This window comes from Engystomops pustulosus, chromosome 4 (genome assembly GCF_040894005.1).
Source record: "Engystomops pustulosus chromosome 4, aEngPut4.maternal, whole genome shotgun sequence".
Lineage (NCBI taxonomy): Eukaryota > Metazoa > Chordata > Amphibia > Anura > Leptodactylidae > Engystomops > Engystomops pustulosus.
The window spans coordinates 202,661,263-202,687,247 of record NC_092414.1 but is presented as its reverse complement, the minus strand read 5'-3'; the positions used below and the strand labels follow the sequence as shown (position 1 = coordinate 202,687,247).

At 42.5% G+C, this 25,985-nt stretch overlaps 1 protein-coding gene across 3 annotated transcripts in view; it reads left to right on the top strand.

Annotated features, from left to right (window-relative positions):
- RDH8 (retinol dehydrogenase 8) overlaps window positions 1–25,985 on the top strand; it is a 192,369-nt gene that overhangs the window by 143,293 nt on the left and 23,091 nt on the right. The window contains exon 1 of one of the 3 annotated variants that reach the window (XM_072149456.1): window positions 25,065–25,204. The exons of the other annotated variants lie outside the window; for them this stretch is intronic. Within the exon in view, the coding sequence (XP_072005557.1) occupies window positions 25,099–25,204 (106 nt within the window). The 5' untranslated portion in view covers window positions 25,065–25,098. Of the gene's footprint in view, window positions 1–25,064; window positions 25,205–25,985 lie in introns of those variants that run through there. 3 annotated transcript variants of the gene reach the window in all.

The window sequence follows — 25,985 nt, the reverse complement described above, 5'->3', positions numbered from 1 at the left end:
ACATTGTTACTGTTTTTCTACCGTTACCGTATTACCGTGTTTGGAGTGATATCTCATTGGTGGCTTTGCTATTAATGCTATAGCAAACAATCTTTATACTAAAAGAGATATATACAGTGTAGACAAGGTCATCTGGAGAGATGGACCCCTGTTTGTTCAGACACACCGCTAATCCATTTGGGGTTGGAGAACTTTTTTCCTTTTTTTTTTGGCCTACCCATCTTCTTTTATGATTCTTGAGTTGGAATTTTGGAGTCAACTCTTGAATGGTACGGATGTTGAAGGGCTTTTCACATGAACGTTCCTATAATAACTACATCTGATGCAATAGGTCACTGAGAGTTGAAGTGATAAAAGGAAGTTTTTTATTCATGGTTCTGATGGGTGTATATGTTTGAGGAGGTACTTGGAATCATTTCAGAAGGGTTTCCTGATATCAAACACAAGGTGAATGATCTGCTTCTCTTACAACTGGATGACGGCCAGTAAGTCAAAGAACCTTATTTCAACTCACGTCCATACCGAGGGTGTACTGCCTCGACTCGTTAAGTTTGACTAAGGTCTTCAAAAACTAGTCATTGTTTTTCTTAAGGATGCAGTCAATGACCATTCTTTGACTTAGTCTTCTAGTCCTCCTGACCAATCTGATGTCCACTTGTCTTATTCCAAATGTCTTTTGGTCAATGTTTTTGAATATCGGTGTACTTGGAGAACACTCAACAAAGTAACATAGAAATATCAATCATTGTCCAAATTTTTACCCAAGTTTTTCGACTCGATTTTTCAAGTCGTCTAGTATAGATGACCTGATTGAGTGTTCAATATACTTTGAAACCTTAGAAGGACAATAAACTTTAAGCTTGACTACTAATTCAATTATGGATTGGAATATGAATAGAGAACTGAAGACGTATAAGGAAGACAGGGTCGTATAGATTGACACCATTTGGTTGACTTTGTGTTGAGGGTTGACTTCGTTATAAGGTTCTCCTGCCCATCCACTTTCCAGCAGTTGGCTTCATGTCAAGGTGGCTTGCATGATGCCACTGGGTGAACAATAATTACTTGGTCTAAAGGGTTTGTCAAACTTTAACAACCAATATTTTTCATCTAATAAAAGAAGCTCCTATGTAGCTTTAGCTGGTTATTGGTTCCCCAAACATCTCCTCTACATAGTTGTAGAGAAGTAAAATATTACTCCAAGATCAGACCACCAAACTGGGGTTTCTCATAATCACAAAGGGAAAGATAGGACTGCATTTGAAATGTATAGACTAAATGGTTTTAGAATAAAGACTATCGTAAGTCATAATAGGCTTAGATACCACGGCTCATCTTCAAAGACTTGACCGTTTCTTGCAAAATAAGAATCTTTCACGGTAACGAAAACAAATAAAGAAAAGTAATAATTTTGTCGAAAAATCTAATGTTGAGAATTCCTGAGAAAGCCTCGGATAATACATCATTCACCCTATATCATGCTGCTGCTGCATGGCTTTTGGCGGGTTAAGTTTTTTCTCTGCCTTGGGTGATGAATTCCTGTTCAAGACAGAACAGTTTGACATCTGCTGCATTCGTAAAATTCCCTCTTTTTTTTTTACCCTGCGACCTGATGTAGGAGTGTCAGGACAGTAATGATAAAACGAGGAGTACAGATAGGACTCTCCTTATTATTATGGCTTTCTGGAAAATCCTCACATAACTGTGGCCGGCTTGCTTCTAGGGGACTTAAGGTCCAAGCATGTCCTACAGTTGTAGATACTACAAAAAAAATTCAAGCCAACGACCTAAAATCTTTCTAACTTGGCATCACAAAGTCCCCATAGATGGAGCAATTTTACTCAGTTGGGTATTTATGGTATACCGAAGCAGTAGACTGAACATACGTAGCATTAGCAGGTGGTATTATATATCATTCACCTCCTTATCCAATTCAGGGAGTATCTGAAACCACACATAGAGGCTACATTGTAGAAGTGTTGTAGTGAGAACTTTGTTATTGGTACCAAAGGCAACCAAACCATAGAAGAAGCCAAGGAGGCCAATATTGGGTTTCGACCATAAGCATTATGTCCCTTATCTTTGAATACAATAAACCAACACACAGATCTCCGGATTTCCATTAAGGAATGATGGTACTAGTGTCCCCATGGAACCAGTCGCAGGTAGTTATGAAGGACCATAGACCAATATAAACCAACGTTAGTGACCGAGAGCAAAAAAAGACCAGTGTACCGTAGTAACTATGGAAAGGACCACCTTCCTTAGAGGGAAAGATTGGGTTAGGTATGGATGTTCAAGTAGCCCAGAGAGATAAAACACACCATTGTTCTATAGCCTTAAACAAAGCCTTTGGGAAGTCCATCGCATAAACTGTCCTAGACCACAGATATATGTTGTCTGAACCTAGTAATTTTTTCTCGATCACTTGTGTGGTGGTGGCCTAAGTCTTCCATGACAGCAAGTGACAGGCTAATGAAGGGTTTAAAATGATAGCTTTAGACATTCTACAGAGAGATAAGCTCCTCTCTGAGGTGTCTGGTGATGTCCGAGGACTTTCTCACGATTGTGACTCTACCTCACTAATGAGTGATCTTGGGTGTATCTTGAGTGTATGTCCATCTCCACACTTTCCTTGAAGTCCATCACTAGTTCTACATGACAAGCACCAAGTAAGTAGCCCTACGTGGTACCATACTGTAGACCATTGTATCATCCTTGCTCCACCTTTTCCTGCAAGGCTGAGAACTGTTGACTAAATTCCGGTTCTGACCCTGGACTGTGTCAGACTATGAAGTTTAGAGATTTTGAAATGGATCTACTGGGCCATTAACTGAAGTTCTTCATGATCTTCACCAAGAATTGTTCGTAAAACCAAACACCAAATATCAGAATCTTACAAATCCATAGCTCACTTATTAGATTGATTGTTGGATTTAGCTGATGGAGGATCTTCTTTAGCTAACAGACCATAACTTTGAGATATGGTATGGCCACCAGTGAACCCACCAGTGAAAAGGAATGGCTTAGTGGTTTATGTGTAATGTGGGGGTTTGATCGTTGTAATGAATGGCTGTCTCTGTAAGCCGTTAGACTGGTTGTCACCTTAGATAAACCTGACCCTACTAGAAGATGATGAGATGACGAGGGACTTATCACTTATGTATATACACACCTATTTATCCCTTGATAGGATTCTATATATGATGTACATTTGAAAGGGAAAGCCTCATTGAGGAACACACGATTTATATATCTGTACCTTTTGCTCTCTACAGATCGCTCACCTGTTGGCCCTGGATGCCTTAGGGTCCCCGGGCGAGAGGAATCTGTACTATTTTCAGAGGGCTTTCAAGGCTTGCTGTACCTTGTTCCTGGATGAGGTATGATGTATAGGAAATATATCATATGAGAAAGGGGTGTGTGAAAACCAGGTGGGGGTCTAGGAGGCATTTCAGGTATCAGGCACCTTGCACTATTGGGTTATTGGTGCACCTGTGTGACCACTGGTGGAGCTGTGGTAGGACATAGCAAGGTATGAGAAGTGCCTCAGATCCTCATGTCGTTGATGTTGGATGATATATCTCCCCCACATGAGTGCATATATAACATTCCCCATAAATCACAGGGGGATTATTAGCTGAGCTGGTACTCAGGTCTCTCGACTGCCCTGGTGAGTGTATGTTTTATGTCGCATTAACTCAGGGTGCCTCAGGGAAGATCTGTCCACAGTATTTTTGGAACGCACAGTATGGAAGACTTACAGTACGAAGAGTAGTGTTATGTATCAGACTGAATGCCCTGGAGCACCATGGGAGAAGAGCCACGTCTGCTCAGAAGCTCGACCTAATTTACTACTACAGCACTAGATGTGGGGAGGAGGAATTTGTCAGAATTTCCACCTAAAATTCTAACTTGTTTTATTATTTTTTATTTTTATTTGGATGACCAATCACTGTCAAGTTCATTGTGTGAATATATAATAACATGACTAAAATAGGAGAATTTTAATGTTATTTCATAAATTGTATACAGTATATACTCGAGTATAAGCCGACCCAGGTATAAGCCGAGTCTCCTAATTTTACCACGAAAAAATGGGAAAACGTATTGACTCTAAAGGCCTAGGGTGGGAAATGCTGCCGCTACTCTCTAATAAAATGTCTAGTAGGTTCCCCTCAAGAATGAAATGTCCACAGCAGCCCCTCCTATTACTATGATGTCCAGCAGAGCCCCCCATTAATGTAATGTCCATGTATTTCATATTGTATTTCATAATACATTTTTTTCATAAATTGTATATATTTTAAAGCACAGCAGAAAGATAAGCTAAATGTAAAAGAACACTGATCAAAATTAGAGAACACTTTCAGATACTTGCAAGTTTTGGGTGTCTGCCACCTTAAAGGGGTTTTCCCACGATCGGTGGAAGTCTCAGTGATGAGACCCCCAAAGTTCGTGATGACGGGGGGTCCAATGTACCCTTGTCAGACCCCTCGTCGCTCCCCGGTATGAGTGGAGCAGCCGGTCAAGCATGGTCAGGCTGCCCCATTCATTTTTTTGGAGCTGACATAGATTGCCAAGTATGGCGCTCTGCGATCTCCGTCAGCTCCATAGAGATGAACGGTGCAGCCCGGCCATGCGCAAATGGCTGCTACACTCATTTCAAGGGAGCGATCATTTCAGAGGAGTATGACAGGGGTACATCGGACCACATCAGACCCCCGTTCTCATGATCTGTGGGGGTTTCATCACTGAGTCCCCCTCCGATCAGCAAGTTAGGCCCTATCCTGACTTGTTTAGTGGGAAAACCCCTTTAATTATCTGACTAAATCTATGTAACCAGCAGCCAAACTTTCCAGTGACTTCCATCGACTTTGCAAAAATTTTGCGCTGTTCCAAAGTGACTGAAACATTCTGGTAGCAGGTTGTCCAGATAAGGCCAAATGGATGACCCTATATGAACAACCTGCTGCAAAAGAAGTTGGTTGTTCCAAGTCTGTGATTTCTAGAATACAATTTCAAGAAGGCTGGTCACACTCAAAAGAAAACCTTATGTTCGTTGACAAACTGGGGAAAGACTGAACCCAAAGTGTGTCTAGAAGTCAGTGACAGGTGGTGGAGGAAGTGTCATGGTTTGGGGAAAGTTGGACCTCTTATACAGCTACAGGCAGAGTGAATGCAAGTGTGTATCATAACCTTCTTCAACAAATGTGATTCCTTCCTTGCCAGCTACTTCGATGCAGGACAATGCCCCCTGTCACAGGGCAAGGATATAGGAAACATTGAAATAATGAAATGGCCAACCCTGAGTCCAGATCGAAACCCAAATGAACATCTCTGGAAAATCCTTGGTGATAAAGTTATGGCCAAGAAACCCACAACAGTCACAGAACTATGGAAGAAAAGTAGAGCTAGTAGTGTAGATTTCTACTATGGAGAGCAGAAGCAGAGTGAAGAAATCAGGCGATACATTTTTGAGGCTGACTGAGTATATTTGATGGTGAACTTTTGAGAATACTAGTTCTCTTCGTCAGACATGATGTTATGCATGAAACTGAAAATTCACAGCATTTTATACACACCCGGCAGTGATCATCTAAGGATATTAAAAAAAAACTTTAGAACAAGAGATTGATAAATACAGGAACATCTAATTTACAACAGGATGGCAATAAACAGACTAAAATCCTGTGAGGCGAGACACAAGAGCCCTGGCTCTTATCTGCTTGTGGCCTCCAGGTCAGAGGTCGGAGGTCATGAACCTGGCATGGATATTAAAACCACTTTGTAAGGTGTTGAATCTCCTCGTTGATTTATACTCCCATTCTTTCCTTTCCCCCTGTGTCTTAAAATGTCCCATTAAAATAGTAATCTGCAAATCTTCCATAGTGTGGTCCTCTCTGGAGAAATGTGCAGCCACTAGGAGATCCCTCCTTTCATTTCTAATATCAGATCTGTGCGAGTTCATACGTTGATGGAGTCTCTGGATGTTTCCCCAACATAAAGGCCTGTGGTTGGACACTGCTGACACATAATAAGGTAGACCACATTAGAGGACCTGCAGGAGAAGGTCCCCTTGATCTGATGTACCTGCTGTGATTGAGGAACAGGTACCTGGTCACCTGTGCGGATGTGCTGGCACGTTTTACACCTGCTTTGGGCAGGGTGAGATACCATTTTCTGATGGAGGTCTCAGGGCACTCCGGACAACCAGTTGTTTCAGGTTTGGTGGTTGCCGAAGAAGGGTGAAGCAGAATCCCAGCAGAGCCATGTGAGAGTCCAGTGATGTCCTGTAGCTGGTGCTGTAGTCAGTCACAGCAAAGTCCTGAACACTCCTGGTGACTGGTGAAACCTTCATAAAATGTAATTATAATCTTACTCAGTTCTGGTGCTGTAGTTTTATAATAATCTTGGTCGTGATTAAGTATTACTGTAATAAGCTTGGTTGCAGTGTTGGTTGCTATTCCTGTATTATTATTCGGAGCTAATTTCTGGTGCTGTATTTTATACAAAGCTTGGTTGTGCTGTGGATTCTGGTGTTGTATTTCTGTAGGAACCTCATTCTGGTGCTTATTTCATGTACTGGGCCCGTTTCTGGTGCTGTATATCTATTGGTTGTGGGGATGTATTAATTTATTGAGCTATTAAATTGAATCCTGGGAGAAGTACTATATTATAATTAAAGGGCCTTGTATATATTTTAATGAAAGGAAATCAACCCCTAACCAGAACGGGAGAGGGAGGGGCGTGTATAATTAGCAGCCCGGAGTAACGGACTTCTTGTCCCTCCACTCTGTGCTGCCAATTATAAGTTTGGTTTCTAGGCGATCTCAGCGTGTCAAGACGAGCAAAGGACAGAGATGGGATCAAGGTGAAGAGGAGCGGAGGTGAATATTTGTAGGGTTTTTTTTAGTGGTTGATATAGATGTCATTAGATGTGCTAAAATGTGGGGGAAGCACTGTATATATTAACTCAGATGAATGGCACTGCTTATATAATTGAATTGGTCACAAATTTTAATAGGGTAAATATAGGCTTTACCAGGAGCCGCAGGTCACGTGACCCCCAGGCAGCAGGGTCCTATCAGGAGTCCTGCTATTAACAGGGTAAGTATAATATGGGTGACCTAACTTGGATCTTATACTTAACCTCTTAAAGTTTGGTTTAAGTGGCCAACCCCTTTAATTTTTTAGGGCATTGTATGTATTACAATTTCTGTGGGCATTTTTTTCAGAGATTCACCATATTGATTTAACTTAACACTCTAGTGCCTTTCATAACTCATGCTGAAAAAACACTGATCTTACATGGTCCCCATATTTCCTAACTATCCTTGACAGCATTATATTACTACAATGGCTATTGTAGGTGGACACTATTACTACATTGGCTATTGTAGGTGGACACTATTACTACATTGGCTTCAGTAGGTGGACACTATTACTACATTGGCTACAGTAGGTGGACACTATTACTACATTGGCTTCAGTAGGTGGACACTATTACTACATTGGCTACAGTAGGTGGACACTATTACTACATTGGCTTCAGTAGGTGGACACTATTACTACATTGGCTACAGTAGGTGGACACTATTACTACATTGGCTACAGTAGGTGGACACTATTACTACATTGGCTACAGTAGGTGGACACTATTACTACATTGGCTACAGTAGGTGGACACTATTACTACATTGGCTATAGTAGGTGGACACTATTACTACATTGGCTACAGTAGGTGGACACTATTACTACATTGGCTATTGTAGGTGGACACTATTACTATATTGGCTACAGTAGGTGGACACTGTTACTACATTGGCTATTGTAGGTGGACACTATTACTATATTGGCTTCAGTAGGTGGACACTATTACTACATTGGCTATTGTAGGTGGACACTATTACTACATTGGCTATTGTAGGTGGACACTATTACTACATTGGCTATTGTAGGTGGACACTATTACTATATTGGCTTCAGTAGGTGGACACTATTACTACATTGGCTATTGTAGGTGGACACTATTACTACATTGGCTATTGTAGGTGGACACTACTACTATATTGGCTACAGTAGGTGGACACTGTCACTATATCGGCTACTGTGGGGTATTGTTACTTTATTGGCTACACTAAGTGGGCACTGTGACTATATTGGCTTCTGTGGGGCATAATACCGATATCTATAGAAGCAAATTGTGGCAGGAAGAAGCTGACATTGTGGTAGTGAAATAGACTCCTTCAATCAAAGTCGTTGTTATCTGTGTTAGTATGCCCGCTGGACACTGGTAAAGGGAAGTCACAGGTGCTTTGGAGAGGGACCCAATCCCTTGTAATATAGGTAAATTGTAACTCCAGTCACACTCTTATGTAATAAGTGAAATTTTATTGAGGACTCATGCCCCCAGTATACAGCCAGCCTACGTTTGCCCCAGTATACAGCCAGCCTACGTTTGCCCCAGTATACAGCCAGCCCAGTTTGCCCCCAGAATTCAGCCAGCCTCCGTTTGCCCCAGTATACAGCCAGCCTCCGTTTGCCCGCAGTATTCAGCTAGCCTCCGTTTACCCCAGTTTGTATCCAGCATCCGTTTGCCCCCAGTATACAGCAGCTTCCGTTTCCTCCAGTATTTAGCGAGCCTCTGTTTGCACCCAGTATACAGCCTGCTTCTGTTTGCCCCCAGAATACAGCCAGCCTCCGTCTGCCCCAGTATACAGCCAGCCTCCGTCTGCCCCCAGTATACAGCCAGCCGCCGTATGCTCCGAGTATACAGCCAGCCTCTGTCTGCCCCAGTATATAGCCAGCCTCTGTTTGCTCCCAGTATACAGCCAGCCTCTGCCTGCCCCAGTATACAGCCAGCCTCTGTCTGCCCCAGTATATAGCCAGCCTCTGTTTGCTCCCAGTATACAGCCAGCCTCTGTCTGCCCCAGTATATAGCCAGCCTCTGTTTGCTCCCAGTATACAGTCTTCGTTTGCCCAATTCATAAAAACACTCACTGCCAGCACTCACAATACTATTGCAGCTTTTTTTTAGTGACTTGTGTATAAGCCAAGTTATAACAAGGCTTATACTCAAGTATATGGTATGTGTTAAGTTTTGTTCCAGTGCTGTATCTATGTAGTAATCTTGTTCTGATACTGTATTTATGCAATAAGGGTAGTTCTGGTAACGTATATGTGCAGGACTCTAAGTTCAGGTGCTGTTTCTATGTAGTACTATGTATTAATCGTGGTTCTTGTAAAGTATATATGCAGTAATTCTGGTTCTGGTAACGTATCTAAGGCCATGATAGTCTTAAATGTTTAGTACATCACAAACATAAGATGGGAAAATTAATGTGCTGGGAGGGGGCCCCAAAATTTTTATTGGCAGCCCTGAGTTTATAACTACTTTAGTTTTAAGTGTGCCCATGATTCTCCTCACTCCGGTCTGTCATGTGGTGCTGGGTGGCAGGGCCAGCGCCAGCAATGGGCATACTCGGGCAAGTGCCAGTGCCCAGAGCTCCTGGGGGGGGGGGGCACATAGGCCTGTACATAAGGAATCCATGGTAGTGTGTGGGGGGTGGGAGTGTATCTAATGAATCCATAAGTGGTGAGGGGGGCTGTATATAAAATAACCACGAGGGGCCGTATATAAAATAACCACGAGGGGCCGTATATAAAATAACCACGAGGGGGCTGTATATAAAATAACCACGAGGGGGCTGTATATAAAATAACCACGAGGGGGCTGTATATAAAATAACCACGAGGGGGCTGTATATAAAATAACCACGAGGGGGCTGTATATAAAATAACCACGAGGGGGCTGTATATAAAATAACCACGAGGGGGCTGTATATAAAATAACCACGAGGGGGCTGTATATAAAATAACCACGAGGGGGCTGTATATAAAATAACCACGAGGGGGCTGTATATAAAATAACCACGAGGGGGCTGTATATAAAATAACCACGAGGGGGCTGTATATAAAATAACCACGAGGGGGCTGTATATAAAATAACCACGAGGGGGCTGTATATAAAATAACCACGAGGGGGCTGTATATAAAATAACCACGAGGGGGCTGTATATAAAATAACCACGAGGGGGCTGTATATAAAATAACCACGAGGGGGCTGTATATAAAATAACCACGAGGGGGCTGTATATAAAATAACCACGAGGGGGCTGTATATAAAATAACCACGAGGGGGCTGTATATAAAATAACCACGAGGGGGCTGTATATAAAATAACCACGAGGGGGCTGTATATAAAATAACCACGAGGGGGCTGTATATAAAATAACCACGAGGGGGCTGTATATAAAATAACCACGAGGGGGCTGTATATAAAATAACCACGAGGGGGCTGTATATAAAATAACCACGAGGGGGCTGTATATAAAATAACCACGAGGGGCCGTATATAAAATAACCACGAGGGGCCGTATATAAAATAACCACGAGGGGCCGTATATAAAATAACCATGAGGGGGCTGATTGGGATAATAAACTAGGGAATATTTTACTGAACAGGATACTGTTTTAGTTTCAGAATTTTAAATGCGGCCATGCAAGTTCACTTCAAGGGGCCTACTGAGGCGTTGACGCCCAGGGGCCTACTGAAACCTGGAGCAGACCCTGCTGAGTGGCTTCTATCTCTCTGTTCCTGTGATTGGTAGCACTGGTGCAATGACACCCAAAAAGCCGCCTGAGTAATAATCCTTTTATTTCATTGGATTTTACTACAAGTTTATGGTGATTTTTATAGATGGAAAAAAAGTATAATTTTGAAATATTCTCAATTCCATTCCTGCTTTCATACATCTATAGATATCACTGTAAAATCCTCTGGAGGGACACGTCATAAACATCTGACAGATTTACGGCCTGGACATTGTATGGGAGCGATACGCGGGGGTCATAAACTTTTTATAGGCTGCAGAAGACTCACACATGGATAATCTGACATTGAAGTCTTCTCGGCTTGGACGTGCTGAGACTTGGTTGACTCTTATTAACTACGGGATAAGCAAAGAAAATCTAGAAATCTGCTACTCAAGACCCCAAGCTCTGGAAGAGGGGGCCTATCTGAACCCGGGAATAGCACCGATTGTCTCCAAGGTGACATAACTGAGCTGGTTATGAATCTAAAAGATATGATTGACAGCTCAATAGTCCAGGTAAGGGCTTTGGTTTCAGCCATGCTCGGACCTGGCCCAGAAGGGTAATTAGTGCAGGGCAGGCCTGTCCTTAGGTATTCCTGGAATGTGGTGATGGGAGAGGACGGCAGAGATGAGGCAAGGAACGAGGCGCGGAGCTCTTCATACACCTGTGCGAAAAAAATCTTCCCTGAAAAATAATTACATGACTGAAGAAAACCTCAGGAGGTGAATGTTCTCACGCAAGGAGGAGACATGGAGAGGGAGCGTGAATGGGATGGACGGAGACATTTATAGGGCCATCAATATATGGACATGATATGCATTATACATAGTTGACCACTTTTGACAATTTTAGGGACTAGCCCTCACCACATATGCTCTAGGAGGGCTACGACTAGTGATTGCTTCCAACCAGAGTCCACCAAGGAACCCAATCAGAAGGGGACATAAGGTATCAGGTTTTAACTCTTGTAGGAGCCCAGACCAAACCCCAAAATGAATCTAGACCCTGACATAAGAATGGACAGCACAATTCAGGACTCAGATCCCAAAATTTGGATCAGACCAACACATTTCAGGCTGCAGAGCAGACCCCAGAATAAAGATCACAGATGAAGCAAACATTTATGAAATGCTGCCCTAGTAGTTGACAGGTTTACGCACAACGTTGCGCAGCTTTAGAGCGACACGTTATTGCAGGGTTACATCGTGTGTCATATACAGAGCTTCATTTATCATTCTGTACTTCAGAGCTGAAGGTGGTACAATAAGAGAGGGAGCTGCTGGAGGGGTACAATAAGGGGGAGCTGCTGGAGGGGTACAATAAGGGGGGAGCTGCTGGAGGGGTACAATAAGGGGGGAGCTGCTGGAGGGGTACAATAAGAGAGGGAGCTGCTGGGATTTACAATTAGAGGGGGAGCTGCTGGAGGGGTACAATAAGAGAGGGAGCTGCTGGGATTTACAATTAGAGGGGGAGCTGCTGGAGGGGTACAATAAGGGGGGAGCTGATGGGAGGCAAAATAAGAGGGGGAGCTGTTGGGGGGTACACTATGAGAGGAGCTACTGGGAGGGGCACAAAAAGAGGGGGAACTGCCAGGAGGCCACAATATGCAGGGGAATGTGGGGGCCACACTGACAAGGGGGTACAATAATAATGGGAACTGTTCGGGAGCAAAATAAGAGGAGGAGCTGCTGGAGGGGTGCAATAAAAGGGGGAGCTACTGGGAGGGGCAAAAAAGAGAGGGAGCTGCTGAGTTGGGGGTGACAGTACAAAGGGGGAGCTTCTGGGGGGTATAATATGAGAGGGAGATGCTGGGAGGTTACAATATGTGGGGGAGTTGAGGGGCACAGTAAACAGAGGGAGCTATTGGGGGGTATAATATGAGGGGGGGGGCTGCTGGGGGGGCACAATAAGAGACGACTTTAACCTCTTAACGCTCAGCGTCCGATATATCGGACGCTGAGCGCAGTGACTTAGCGCTCAGCGTCCGATATATCGGACGCTGAGCTGATGCCGGTTCAGCTCAAGATCTGAGCCGAACCGGCATCGGGAAAGACGGGGTGCCGGCTGTGACTGATAGCCGGCACCCCAGTGTAACACCCGCGATCGGAGTTGTCTCCGATCGCGGGTGCTTAACCCGTTAAATGCCGCGGTCAGCGCGACCGCGGCATCTAACATGTATCTGGGGGATCTTTCCCCCACGATCGGCCCCCCCGAACCGTTTTCGGGGTGCGCCGATCGTTGCTATAGTAACTCTGGGGTCCGATCTGGACCCCAGAGTTACCTGCAAGAATTGCCAGTAAGATGGCGTCTGTGACGTCATCTTACTGGCACAGTGCCAGCCTATGCAAGTGTATAGGCTGACACTGATAATACTCTGCAATACATGAGTATTGCAGAATATTATCATGAAGAAGCAATCAGATGATTGCTTCTTCATGTCCCATGGTATAAAAGTGAAAAAGTAAAAAAAAAAGTTATTCAATAAAAAAATAAAGTCATAAATCACTAAAAATGCCCCAAACCCCCAAAACATATAAAGAGACATATAACTCAAAAAAAAGTCTAAATCATAACACAAACCCCACATATATAGTATCACCGCGTCCGTAACAACCCGTAGAATAAAAGTAAATCATTATTGAACCCGCACGATAAACGCCGTAAAAAAAAACTGTTATAAACCCTTCAAAAATTATGATTTTTACCTTTTCAATCCCACAAAAAATGCTATAAAATGTGATCAAAAAACCATATGTACTGCGACATGATACTGGTGCAATGTACAACATGTCCCGCAAAAAACAAGCCATCAACCAGCTCCGTAGCCAAAAAAGTAACAATGTTATGCCACTTGGAAGATGGCAATACATAAATGATAGATTTTTCCCCACATTAGGGTTTTGTTTGACAAATTTAGTAAAACGTAAGAAAATATATTCATGTTTGGTATCCCCGTAATCGTATCGACCCATAGAATAAAGATAACATGATTATTAGTCTATACGGTGAACACCAAAAAAAAAAGAAGTAAAAAATCCAGTACAGAATTGATGCTTTTCTACTCCTGTCCTCAAAAAACGTTCCTAAATTTTCAACAATAGGTGATACAAACCCAAAAATGGTAACATTGGAAAAAGCATCTCATCCCGCAAAAAAAATGGCATCACATGGCCCCAATAACGAAAAAGCGAAAATTTTATAGCCTTCAAAAGGGGCCAATGAGGAAACTAAAATCCTGGCAGCTGCAGCGCCCTCCTTCCCTTCTGCGCCTCGCTGTGCCCCCATAACACAAGTCACAGCCACATGTGGGGGGTCTTTGTACTCAGGAGAAATTGCAGAACAAATTGTATGGTGGGTTTTCTCTTTTTATCTTTTGGAAATGTGTAAATTTTAGGGCTAAATGAACGTATAAGGGAACAATATGACCATTCTAAATTTCACCTCCATTTTGATTCAATTACTATGAAGATCTCAAGGGGTTAACAATCTTCGTAAAAGCTGTTTCTGATAGCTTGAGGGGTGCAGATTTGAAAATGGGTTGGTTATATAGGGGGTTTTGATGCTAAATATGTAAAATTTCATTCCAAACTGTATTTATCCCCAAAATAGTCAATTCTGAAAATCCGGAAAAGCGATATTCTATTTGCAAGCCGCGTGACATCAAAATAAATTATCCAGATATTTCAGAAATTATGAAAATGTAAAGTAGACAAATGGGAAATGTTATTCAGCAACTTATTTAGGTGGTAAATCGATCTGCCTGAAAACGCAATGATTTTGAATTTCGAAAATGGCAAATTTTTCCAAAAATTTATCATATTTTCTTTTTTTTTGTAAATAAATGCAAAACTTATCTGCCAAAATTTACCACTAAAATGAAGTACAACATGTGGGGAAAAAACAATCTCAGAATCGCTTTGATAAGTAACAGTGTTCAAAAGTTATAACCGTATAAAGAGACGCAAGTCAGAATCCAAAAAATCGGGCTGAGCCTTAAGCTACAAAATGGCTGCGTCCTTAAGGGGTTAATATGTGGTGGAGCTGAAGGCACAATATCCGAGGTGCTACAATGTGACAGGGAGCTAGGTGGACACAATGTGAAGGGGGAAATGAAGGGCACCAAGGGGGAAATTATAATTTGTGGGGGTGGCATAAAGGGTGGAGGAAACGGCGTGGCCTACGGCAAATAATTTTTCATCTTTTGTCCCTCTTTCTATGCTCTCCCTGTATGCTTTATAATGTTTGTTAAGCAGTAATCTGATAAGCACGTACTATACAGGCAGAATTGTGAGTGCAGCTCCAGAGTCTAATAATCTGTAAGTAATGTCTAAACAAACCTTTTACTTAATTTTTTATGTGGCTTTTAATAAACTTGTGTTGGACGGTGAATATTCCCTGGAAGCTTCAGAACATGGATGTGTTGTCGGCTGACATCACCCTGAGTGGTACATGCTCGGACAGTACCATGTATACAGGAATGTGTCTTGTGTGTTATTAATGGCATGCGCTTAATAGGATCTTGTCTGTACCTTTCTCTCTGGACATGTTTGACTTGACGTTCAGTCTCCCTCCTTGTCTGACTGTCAGTGGTCCTCAATGTCTATGAAGTGCCGTCAGTCAAGGTGTATTTGTCGTTGTCGGACCATATGTCAGCGTAAGTTCCTGTCTGCCGCTGTGTCCATCTTCACCTTCTTCAGTAAATCATCGAAATCAATGAAAAGTGATGGGAAGAACATTTGGAAACATTTTGTGTTATGTTTAGCTGATGACCCAGGAAATACTGAAATAATATCTCATCACCACCTGCTCAAGAAGCGGGAAAGACTCAGGAGTAGACTCCAACGTCGCACCATAGTGAGGAGATGGTGCATCGCTATAAAGTAGTAATGCCGGATGACCCAGAGGGCATTACCCCCAATCTCACCCATGACCACTAACATACAAGCTGAGGAGCAGTTGTCAGAGGTGCAGGGCTGGACCCTCTTACAGACTTTGTATTGTTGACCCGGTTTTCCCTTGATGTCAGGCCTGCTCCTCACCTCACGCAGCTTGAACTAAGGTGAGGTTGGCCTACTCGCCATGTTCAAAGGGGCCACATCCTCTTCTCTTATGGGTTGCCACATTCTCCTCTGGACCCTTACACTACAGAAATTACTTCTTCAGGCACCAAGTCATCCTGACTACCAACCAGGCTTAGGGTGATGCCACACTTGGTGTTTTTGGTCCGTTTTTAGTCCGTTTTTCCCAATTATCTTAATAGATAAACAGGTTGAAAGCAGCCAAACGCATGGTAAACGGCCAAAAACGGACTGAAAACGGATGTTTAAAAACAGACCAAAAATGCCATGTGTGGCATCACCCTTAGTTGTTTGCCTACAAAAATGACAAAAAGAAACCCACAAACAGAGCCGATGCTTCTTAACCCCTTAATGCTCAGCGTCCGATATATCGGACGCTGAGCGCAGTGACTTAGCGCTCAGCGTCTGATATATCGGACGCTGAGCCGATCCCGGTTCAGCTCTAGATCTGAGCCGAACCGGCATCGGGAAACATGGGGTGTCCCGGCTGTGACTGATAGCCGGCACTCCAGTGTAACACCCGCGGTCGGAGTGGGCTCCGATCGCAGGTGCTTAACCCGTTAAATGCTGTGGTCAGCACGACCGTGGCATTTAACTTGGCTTTGGGGGATCATGGATTGAGAAAGAAGTCTATGGGTCCAAAAAATACTGATAATAGGTCCATTTATTGTCACTGATGTGGCTAGGAAAGCAGGCCTCATGTTTTGAAATCGCAAACAAAGCCGCGCCCACCAGGGCGGGCAGCGACCCGATCGCATCAGCGTTTCTATGGAAATGCCTGCAATCGGGAACGAGCCTCCAGTGTTTTGCATTAATTTCATGCAAGACACCAGCGGCTCGTTCCAGGCGGCTTTGTCTGAGTTTGTGTTTTCAGAGAGAGGGTGAAGTGCTGCTGCACAGAGTAACAGCCTGGGAACCTACAGCACTGAGAGGCTCTAATAACACCCCCAAGAGCCCTTCTGAGACATTAGAATGATTTTAAAAGTTGATTTGAGAAGAGGCAGTGGATAACAAATATAAGAAGATAGCCTGGAACTATGAGTAAGTGCCCCTGGTTTATCATTTTTGTCAAAGAACCCCCTGATTTTAAGAATTTAATTTTCCTGCAGCACCACCACAGGTGAAGTGAGGTGTTACACAGACGGAACTCATTCATATCAATGAGCGGTGTCTTTAGTGTGGGCCAGGACATGTCCTCCAGAGCTAGAGACGCTCTTTAAAGTGTCCAAATTTCCTTAAATGGGAGAAGGCAAAAAAAATTGTTGGAATTAGGTTAAAAATGTAAAAAAAAAAAGAAGTTGCCCTGATGGCCATTTACCCCCAATTTAAAAAAAATAAACATTTTTGTTTTTAAAGGTACATTACATTACAAAGCTTTTGTTTCTGGAAGAACCTCTGTATCGGGATGTGACACCCTCTGCTGAGGAGATGGAACGCGCCTCCAGTTGTTCTCCCCTCAGGCTTTTGGCAAGAAAATACTTTGGCTTGACAGATACCCGGGGTAGACACGAGGTTAGCAGGCAGAAGCATAGCTCAGATTCAAGACCCTAAAGCTAAGTGACCTTTATACAGTTTCATTTTTAGCATTTTTTTCCTTCACATTTTTCTGCCTTTTAATATATGGAAGTTTTTTGTCCATATTTATTTTTTTTCCCATATGACCTTATTTAATCTTAAAGGGCTTTGACTCCTTTTCTCCTATTTGTGCCTGGGAAAGCTGGGTGATCACCTCTATCGGTGTCATTACAACTCCCATAAAGCTAGTCACACAACTTTCTCAGATCACTGAATGATATATCTGCCTTCCTATACATTTCCCCCTTTATAATCTTACAATTTAGAAACCTAGGAAAGCTGGGTGACAGTGAGTCATCAGGGTTATGGGAGGGGTAATGATGATTGATATTACACAGCTTTTTTTAGAGTGGTGAATGTATGGTGTAAAGGGATAAATGAGTATATTTGTCATTCTGGAATCTCAGAAAGCTGGGTAAAAATCTGCATTGAAGATTGTAATGTAAAACATATATATAAAATTTGTCAGGAGTTTGGAAAAGCTGTGTCTCTACTCTTATAGGATATGTAATAGAAGTTATTCTGGTTGTCTTCCAGCTTTTCCAGAATTCTGAAAGTTAAAGAGGGATGTGCAAACATTTTTTATTTAGGAATCTAGGAAAGCTGAGTGATGAATAATGATGAAATATATTGGTATTTAACCACTTGTGCACAAATCCAACACTCAGAACTGTAGGAAAGTTTGGTGTCAACCAGCATTGCTTTTATAGCAACCCTCCCCAAGGTTAGTCATCCATCTTTTCCAAACTCCTTTAAATATGTCTCTTTTACCATATAAAATTCAAAAAGCATCACTTTCATTACATATCACTTTTAATTACAAGACCAATCACCCAACTTTTCTCATCTCCAGAACGACACATTTTCCATCTTTCTTTTACTACCCCAAATGGCAAATCTACCTTCTTACGCTTCTGACTCTTTGCCAAAACTATGAAAACAGTTGGATGAGAACCAAGATTACATTAACGGTCTTCATCCAACTTTCTCAGATCCCTGATTGACAAATGTGGCCACCCATGCATTTATCTCTATACCATTTAGAAATCTAGGAAAGCTGGATAATAGGAAAGCTGCATGGCTTTTATTAAACATCCAATAAAGCTACCAACTGAGCCTTACTAGGATCCTGAATGACAACTTTACCTTTTACAACCCTTTTACAACCAGCATGGCTATATTTTAAGCTTCTATAAGGCATGTCATCCAGCTTTCCTAGGCTTCTGAGATATATTATAATTTATATATATATTTCCATCTTCAATATGTCTGCAATATTAGATATTATTATCATTCAGAAGTTTAGGAAAGTTGAGTGATTACCCAAATCCCCAATGGTGACGAAACCCAACTAACCCAACTTTCCCAGAGGCAGATATAACTGAATGAAAAGAGTTGAAAGAGATTTAAACTGGTCTTAATGATATGGTGTTACAATTAAAGATGAAGGGGTCAAGTGTATATACAAAGGGTGTTGTATAGTCTAAAGGGTGTAAGATTTGGACTTGCAAATAAGGGGGTCATGTGTATATACAGGGTCAATGAGCTGTAACCAGTTGTTATGACATTCATATAGTTAAATAACCCTTCCCATCCTGGCACTGGCGTAGAAAACAGAATTTTGCCCCATTTATGTTCCTGACACATTGAGCCCTTCAGACCTTTGTTAGTAACAGCAGGGGAGATCTGTAATGGCCGTGCAAACAAAAGATGGGTCTGTCTTCGTTCTGTGTCCAGACTGGGGTACCAAGAAGGGGGAGAGGGTTAGATTTGGGTTGGTAAATGTCTACAAAACAATGAGACTTTGTTTTCCACTGTACAAGAAGGCCCACTGGAAAAATTCTTCCGCTTGCCGAATAACTCTAGTCAGGCTTCGGCCTACGTAAGTCTGGAAATATACAGTCAGCAGTCACACAAACGGCGGCTTATGTGTCACCAGAACTGAAATGTCACAGGGTTAGGATGCCGTCTGAGCAGAAAAATGATAGCCAGGCCGATGTGTCACATACAATAAGAATAATGTCATCTATGAAATGCATCTTGATTCATCCATTGTGAAATGGCCGCTATGTAGCAGAGCCGCTTCTGTTCCCTGGGATATGTGGAATCTGGGGTCCAATACTATGCCCCATGTAATTACCCTCCTACAGCCACCCCTGAGCAAGTCGAGCAATAATAATTATTAATAAGTGATATAACATTCCTGGTGGTCTAGGGGGCTAATAATAATAGCCATTTTATCAGTTTATGGTTCAGGAGTAATTTTCCCTAACTGTCTAGTGGTATTTCTATTTAATCGTACAGTGTAAGGATACATTCACACTGCCTTTATGGGCGATGTATATACTGCCGATGTATATACGGCATATACACGCCCCCCATAGATGGCAATGGGCGCACAGCGGTGCGGTGCAGCACCATACCATTCCGTAGCCTGGAGAGAGATCGGACTTGTCCTATCTTTCCCTGGAATGCGGCGCCGTGCACCATGTTTCTCTATGGACACAGGGCTTGATATGTTATTCTTTAGAGGAATTACCGTATTTTATTACTGGTGGTTTAGGGGCTCAAAATAATAATAATAATAACACAAATATAAAACTTTTTTATGTATTTATTTTTATTAGGAGTGGAAGAGTGGCTAGGCGTCAGAAATAAATACCACTTGTGTTTATGGGATTTATATATTATTCTTTCGCACCTAGGAGCTGTAGTATTGCTGGAAAATTAGGGGTTAATAATAATCATAGTAATATGACCACTTCTGTTAGAGGACTAAAACTTTACTCTTTAGTAGAACTAATATTCGTGGTGATTTAGGGATTATAAATAATAGCAAAGTTATAATACTAACACTATTAATCCCAGATACCATGTTATATTTTTTTCTTGTTTTGTTTTTACAGTGTATAATCAAAATGATAGATTTACGCTCGAATTGTACAGCAGCGTAGCAAGGTGACGCTTTAGAATAAAAATCTCTAAGGTTGCGTTCACACAATCAGCTTTTAAAGCCAAAAGCAGGCGTGGATCATAATAAACGAGAACTTATCACGTAGAGAAGCTACTCCTCCTCTTTTCTTTACTCCACTCCTGGTTTGGATATCAAAAACGCACAAAATTATACCTTACACCCATTTACACCCTACACCTCTGACAACCACCCGATTCCTGACTATAGTATGTGTGGACCATGTAGAATACTGCCCCCTCTAGTGGACATGAGGGGTCTAGACAGCAGTATAATATAATATAATATAAAACTTCATATATAATAATATACTGGATAATGTATGCAGTGTAGATGTGGGGTGTCACACCTGCATTGTACGCAGTCACAGACATGATTTATAAGGCTATTATTAACATCTTGGCCCCTCGGGGAGGAAGAGTTTTATGAAATCAGGCGTAGATTTTTTAATTAAACGAGTCCTCCCCGTATTAGGGCTGCAGGCACGCTGCGCAGCAATGTCTGATCACTCTGCCTGAACTTCTTGTAATGAACAGATCTGTTGTGTCTTTAGGCAAGTCGTGAGACCCCCACCACACCCCGCTCCGGCGGACCATACAGGAATCACAGGGAGGGGGGGACACATCATACCTCTAGTATGGAATCTATACATTCATTTTATTAGAGTCCTCGGATTACCCTGTAAACCTCTATATTGTTTATTGTTCTGTATTCTGCAGTCATCCCAAATCCGGAAGCCCCCATCTGTCCCCATCCTCCTGTTCCAAACCTTTCCCTTTATAATCACATAGATGTGCTGAAACACTCTGTGCTGCTGTGAGAACCTGCACCACCAATTATCAATCCGTGACCTCCCACTTGTCTCCATTAGTCTAAGCTATGGAGACTCATCGCTACATGATTGGATGCGTCGCTTCTTTCTACATGATCATCACTTATATCTCCTGAAATACTTTGTGCTGCTGTTTGGAACTATTTAATACACTGGGCACCAGTCTGTGACTCCTAAATCATCTCCACTCCCATGGTGATAATTACATAGACTGCTTCCTACAAAAGCACACTTGCCATTAAAATACTCTGTGCTGCTGTGAGACCCTGCACCATGAGATATCAGAGGTGACCGTCCATCTATTCCTATTCCCTTCCATATCATGCAACTGCCCATGAACCGCAGCCCCACCACATTATTACACAAGTCTCCTGAAATACTCTGTGCTGCTGTGAGACCATGCACCATGAGATATCAGAGGTGGCCGTCTATCTATTCCTATTCCCTTCCATATCATGCAACTGCCCATGAACCGCAGCCCCACCACATTATTACACAAGTCTCCTGAAATACTCTGTGCTGCTGTGAGACCCTGCACCATGAGGTATCAGAGGTGACCGTCCATCTATTCCTATTCCCTTCCATATCATGCAACTGCCCATGAACCGCAGCCCCGTCTGATTATACCACATTATTGCACACGTCTCCTGAAATACTCTGTGCTGCTGTGAGACCCTGCACCATGAGGTATCAGAGGTGACCGTCCATCTATTCCTATTCCCTTCCATATCATGCAACTGCCCATGAACCGCAGCCCCGTCTGATTATACCACATTATTGCACACGTCTCCTGAAATACTCTGTGCTGCTTTGCAAACCTTCTCCACCCACCAATAGTTTATGACTTCATTTCTGCCCCCTTTATATTATGATGTCTACATGTCACATCCACCCCTGTTTGTAATCACAATCCTGAAATACTCTGTGCTGCTGGGACACTTTTTCTTTACATTCTTTTTCCGCTCTCCTTTATTTTTTCTTAGTTTTTTGCAAAAATTTGTACAAAAAAAAAAATTAAATAGAAGTAATATGGTGAACATGAGCGCCCCCTGGTGGAAGCCTGCAGAACTGTTGGAAATTATTATATTTGGAGCAGAATTTTAATAATAATAATTCTCTAGCAGATACATAAAAGTGGGAAAGGTTTCGGTTCTGGTTTAGGATGATAAGATACGTGGCTATACACAGACCAGGACTAGTCAGAAGCTCGGCCGTCTGATACCAGCAGATAAGCGTCACCATCCTCATAGAAAAAACTATATAAACATCAACATTACCAGGAAATAAAAAGTTCTTGAAGTTTTGGAGATTTCTTGCTCTCCTACAGAATAGTGTGTCAAATACTTGGCCGATGTAAAGTTTTTCAAACTGAGATTAGTTATTTAAAGTAATTTTTTGCCTTTATTTTTGCCAAAATCACATTTTAAAAAGAAGCAACGTAAACATACCCTTATAAAACCCATTATCCATAAGATTGGAATAACATAGCTGCTTATTTGAGAAAACAAAAAAGGAAAAAACAGCACCGCCACTGTCCACAGGTTGTGTGCGGTACTGCAGCTTATTGTAATTGGCTTGCAGACGGGCTGTAATATGAAACATATAACCCATGGGCAGGGGGTGAAAGCAGCTACATCATTAAAATACTATTGGCAGGGGGAACCAAAACCTGAACGTTAAGTGGGTTGTCTATGGCACTATCACTGACCTGAAAGGAGACCGTATGGTCAATCCAGACCTCTGTTCTGGACTAACCATGGACAAATAAATATCAGATATTTCCAGCATTGGACTGGGCTTTCTTGGGCCCAAAAAACAAATACGGATCCAACACCAAACGTGTTGAGGTTTGAAAAAGAACTTGTCATCCACCTTTAAAAGCACTTCAACAGACATAGGACATATGTTGCATCAGCTCCTTGAACAAAGACCGAACTCTTACTCATGACTTTCTTGGGGCCCCTGGTTAAAATCATTCGGAGGACCCACCCTCTAATAGATGTAGCCTTCTAGTTTCCAAATTGTGTTGCCTTCTGCTGTACCTCTTGGGCACAGTAATGGGTTAGAGCCTGAGGCCACCAGAGGATCCTCTGATTCCCTGGTGGGCCAGTCCAACAAAGACTTCTGTCTACAACTAAAGCCTCTATTCCTTAAGAAGATGTGTCTAGGGGGACTTGTTGGGTGACTGTGCTTCTATTTAGCATATAGTTGTGGTTCCACTACTCCAGGACTCTTTATTACCCTTAAAGGTCACACATTTCACCTCCCCGATAAGCCAAAGATGACCAACAAGCCAAAACACCAAAATCAAGCTTTTCCACTGCAGTTGTCCTGGCCCCATGGAAGGTTTGCTGAGAAAACAAGACACTAGCTTGAACAGAAAGCCCCACCATCACTGAGCTGCACCTTCTTCTGTCACCTTCAGGTGCTACTCAGGTTATTCTGTATGTCCATACCTTCTGATGAATGGGTCCATACACATCCCCTGTACCACTTCCTTGAAGTCAATTATATTTTCTTGTAAAGAAGCCGTGGGGCGGATTATGTATACATAGCTATAGGGAGTACAGCAATAGCATGAGAAGCCCAAAGGCTACTCTACCTCATATAAAGATAGAATGCGGGGGTTACAGATTTTACATTGAAGCCTTCAGGTTACACCACTGTCAAGTAGAATTCCTTCTTCAGGTGCTTCTTGGAACAAATTCAATTATTATTAAAAATGAATAGTAGTAATAATTTGTGTCTCTTGCTCTGGGGGACCCGACATTTATAGACATGGAACCTATGCATTTTAATGGAATCCACGAAATTTCAAGTTCCGCCTGTGGAAGCAGTGAAGGCAGGTGAAGAACTTACCAAAGGTTTCAGCAGTGCATCAAGGCCCATCCACGTAAGGTGTTGGTTTGGGATTGAGATTAGAAAGCAGGGCCCAAAGTGGAATTGTTTGTGTCCGGATGGACAGTTTCCAGTGGGACAACTATTATTCCTTTTCATAGGTCATGATCAGGGGCCACAGGTATAGTACCCTAGTGCCCTTGATGTTGAAAAAGGACCAGTAGATGCACTTAAACAGGTTCCCAGGATACTTTAATTCAGACTTGGCGGTTACATCCTCCCACAGCTTGAGACACAATTTACTTCACATTACAATGTCCTCCATGTGCTGAAGTGCTACTCGACTACTCTTGACCTCAATGGCCTCAAGAATCAATCTCTGAATACTGGAATACCTCCAAGGGTACTGTACCCCTGAGATACCTGGTGGATATCCTGAGCCCTATACTTTTTATTCTTGCTGCATTGTCTAGTTTGGAATTTCTCTTCGGCAGCTTCCTATATTATATCCTCTGAAGCTTGAATCTACATAAATGTACGAGGTCCGATAACCGATGGTTGGATCTCACCTGAGCAGTATCTCCCCAGAATCTCTCCCCAGATGGTATGGGCAAAGATTAGGTTCTGTGTCCCCCTCCTACGACTAAAGACCATGACGGACCTACGGCTGAGCCTAGGCCTACTGAGGCCTACAATACAAAATGAAGGCCCTCTCACTTTCTAGAACTTTCTAGGCCCCAGAAAGTTATGGTAATCATAAAACATGTTCCATACAGAACAGTGCAACATAGAAAAACATTATAAAAAACGCAACAAAAATATTCTGAATACATGACCCACGTGTAACAGTACGTGACCTACTACCAGTAATGAAAAAACATTAATGTTTATTAGTGTTGATGACCCTGAAAAATAACCCCATTATTGTGTTTTATGGCATATTGATAGAGCAATAAAGATATACAACAGCAGCTAAGATCTGTGGAAATTGTAATAATTTATGAAGGTGCTTGGGACCTTTGACCCTTTAGGTAGTGAAGAGGTTAAAAGGGACAGTCGTCAGGAAAATACTCTGTCACGTGGTGCCGTGATAATCCGGGATCTCTTGCAGAGGAGGGTTGGCAGTTCACTGAGAACAAGGCACAATGGCTAATGACAGCAAGAAGAGCGTCCTTATCACGGGGTGCTCATCGGGCATCGGCCTGAAAATCGCGGTGCAGCTGGCCAAGGACCCCCAGCAGCGTTACCATGGTAAGAAAATATACGGGGGGGGGGGGGGGCTTAAGTCATGACTTCACCTAAAAACTTCTTTAGAGTCCCAAGGAAATGTTATGGAGTGATAGGAGGACATTCAGAGAGGGGTTATCGGAGGTGATAGTCTGGATGGAGAGGTCACCACCGAGCACTGATAACAGAGGACACCGGTGGATGTCTCACCCGGCTGTTATACAAACCTAATGACGGCTTAAATTATAATCCTGTTTGTTGTATTTGCTCTGTCCCCCCGTTTGTACCCTTCGTGGCGTTACATACAGGTGTCCACATGATTCTGCTGATGAGGCATAACTAGTTGACTGCGTGACGAGATCACCTAAACGCAGATTGATTTAACTTTTATTGAAAATTCTAGAATATAAAGAAAATGATTAAGATATATGAGCAATAAAGGGACATTATACGGAAAGGGGGTAGAGAGGGTGCGGTCACACCCGAGCAAAGGAACCTTAAAGATCCTTGAGGTGCTCCCTCTTATCCTACATTAAAGTTGGGGGCCTGGTACAGATTTCATATCGTTATATATATATGTCGTTGGGCAGGAGAAGAATCACCCATGTTACTAGTGACATACACAATCATATATCATAAATATTATCCTCTGTCATAGGATTTTGGCTAAGGCAGCACACAGGAGTGAACCTAAATCCTTGGCCACCTGAGGCAAGCTGTAGTACAGTTTGGTACGGTGGACAATATATGCATTCAAATGGATGGACATATTGCCTATTGTTATGGTACGGAAACAGTACGATAG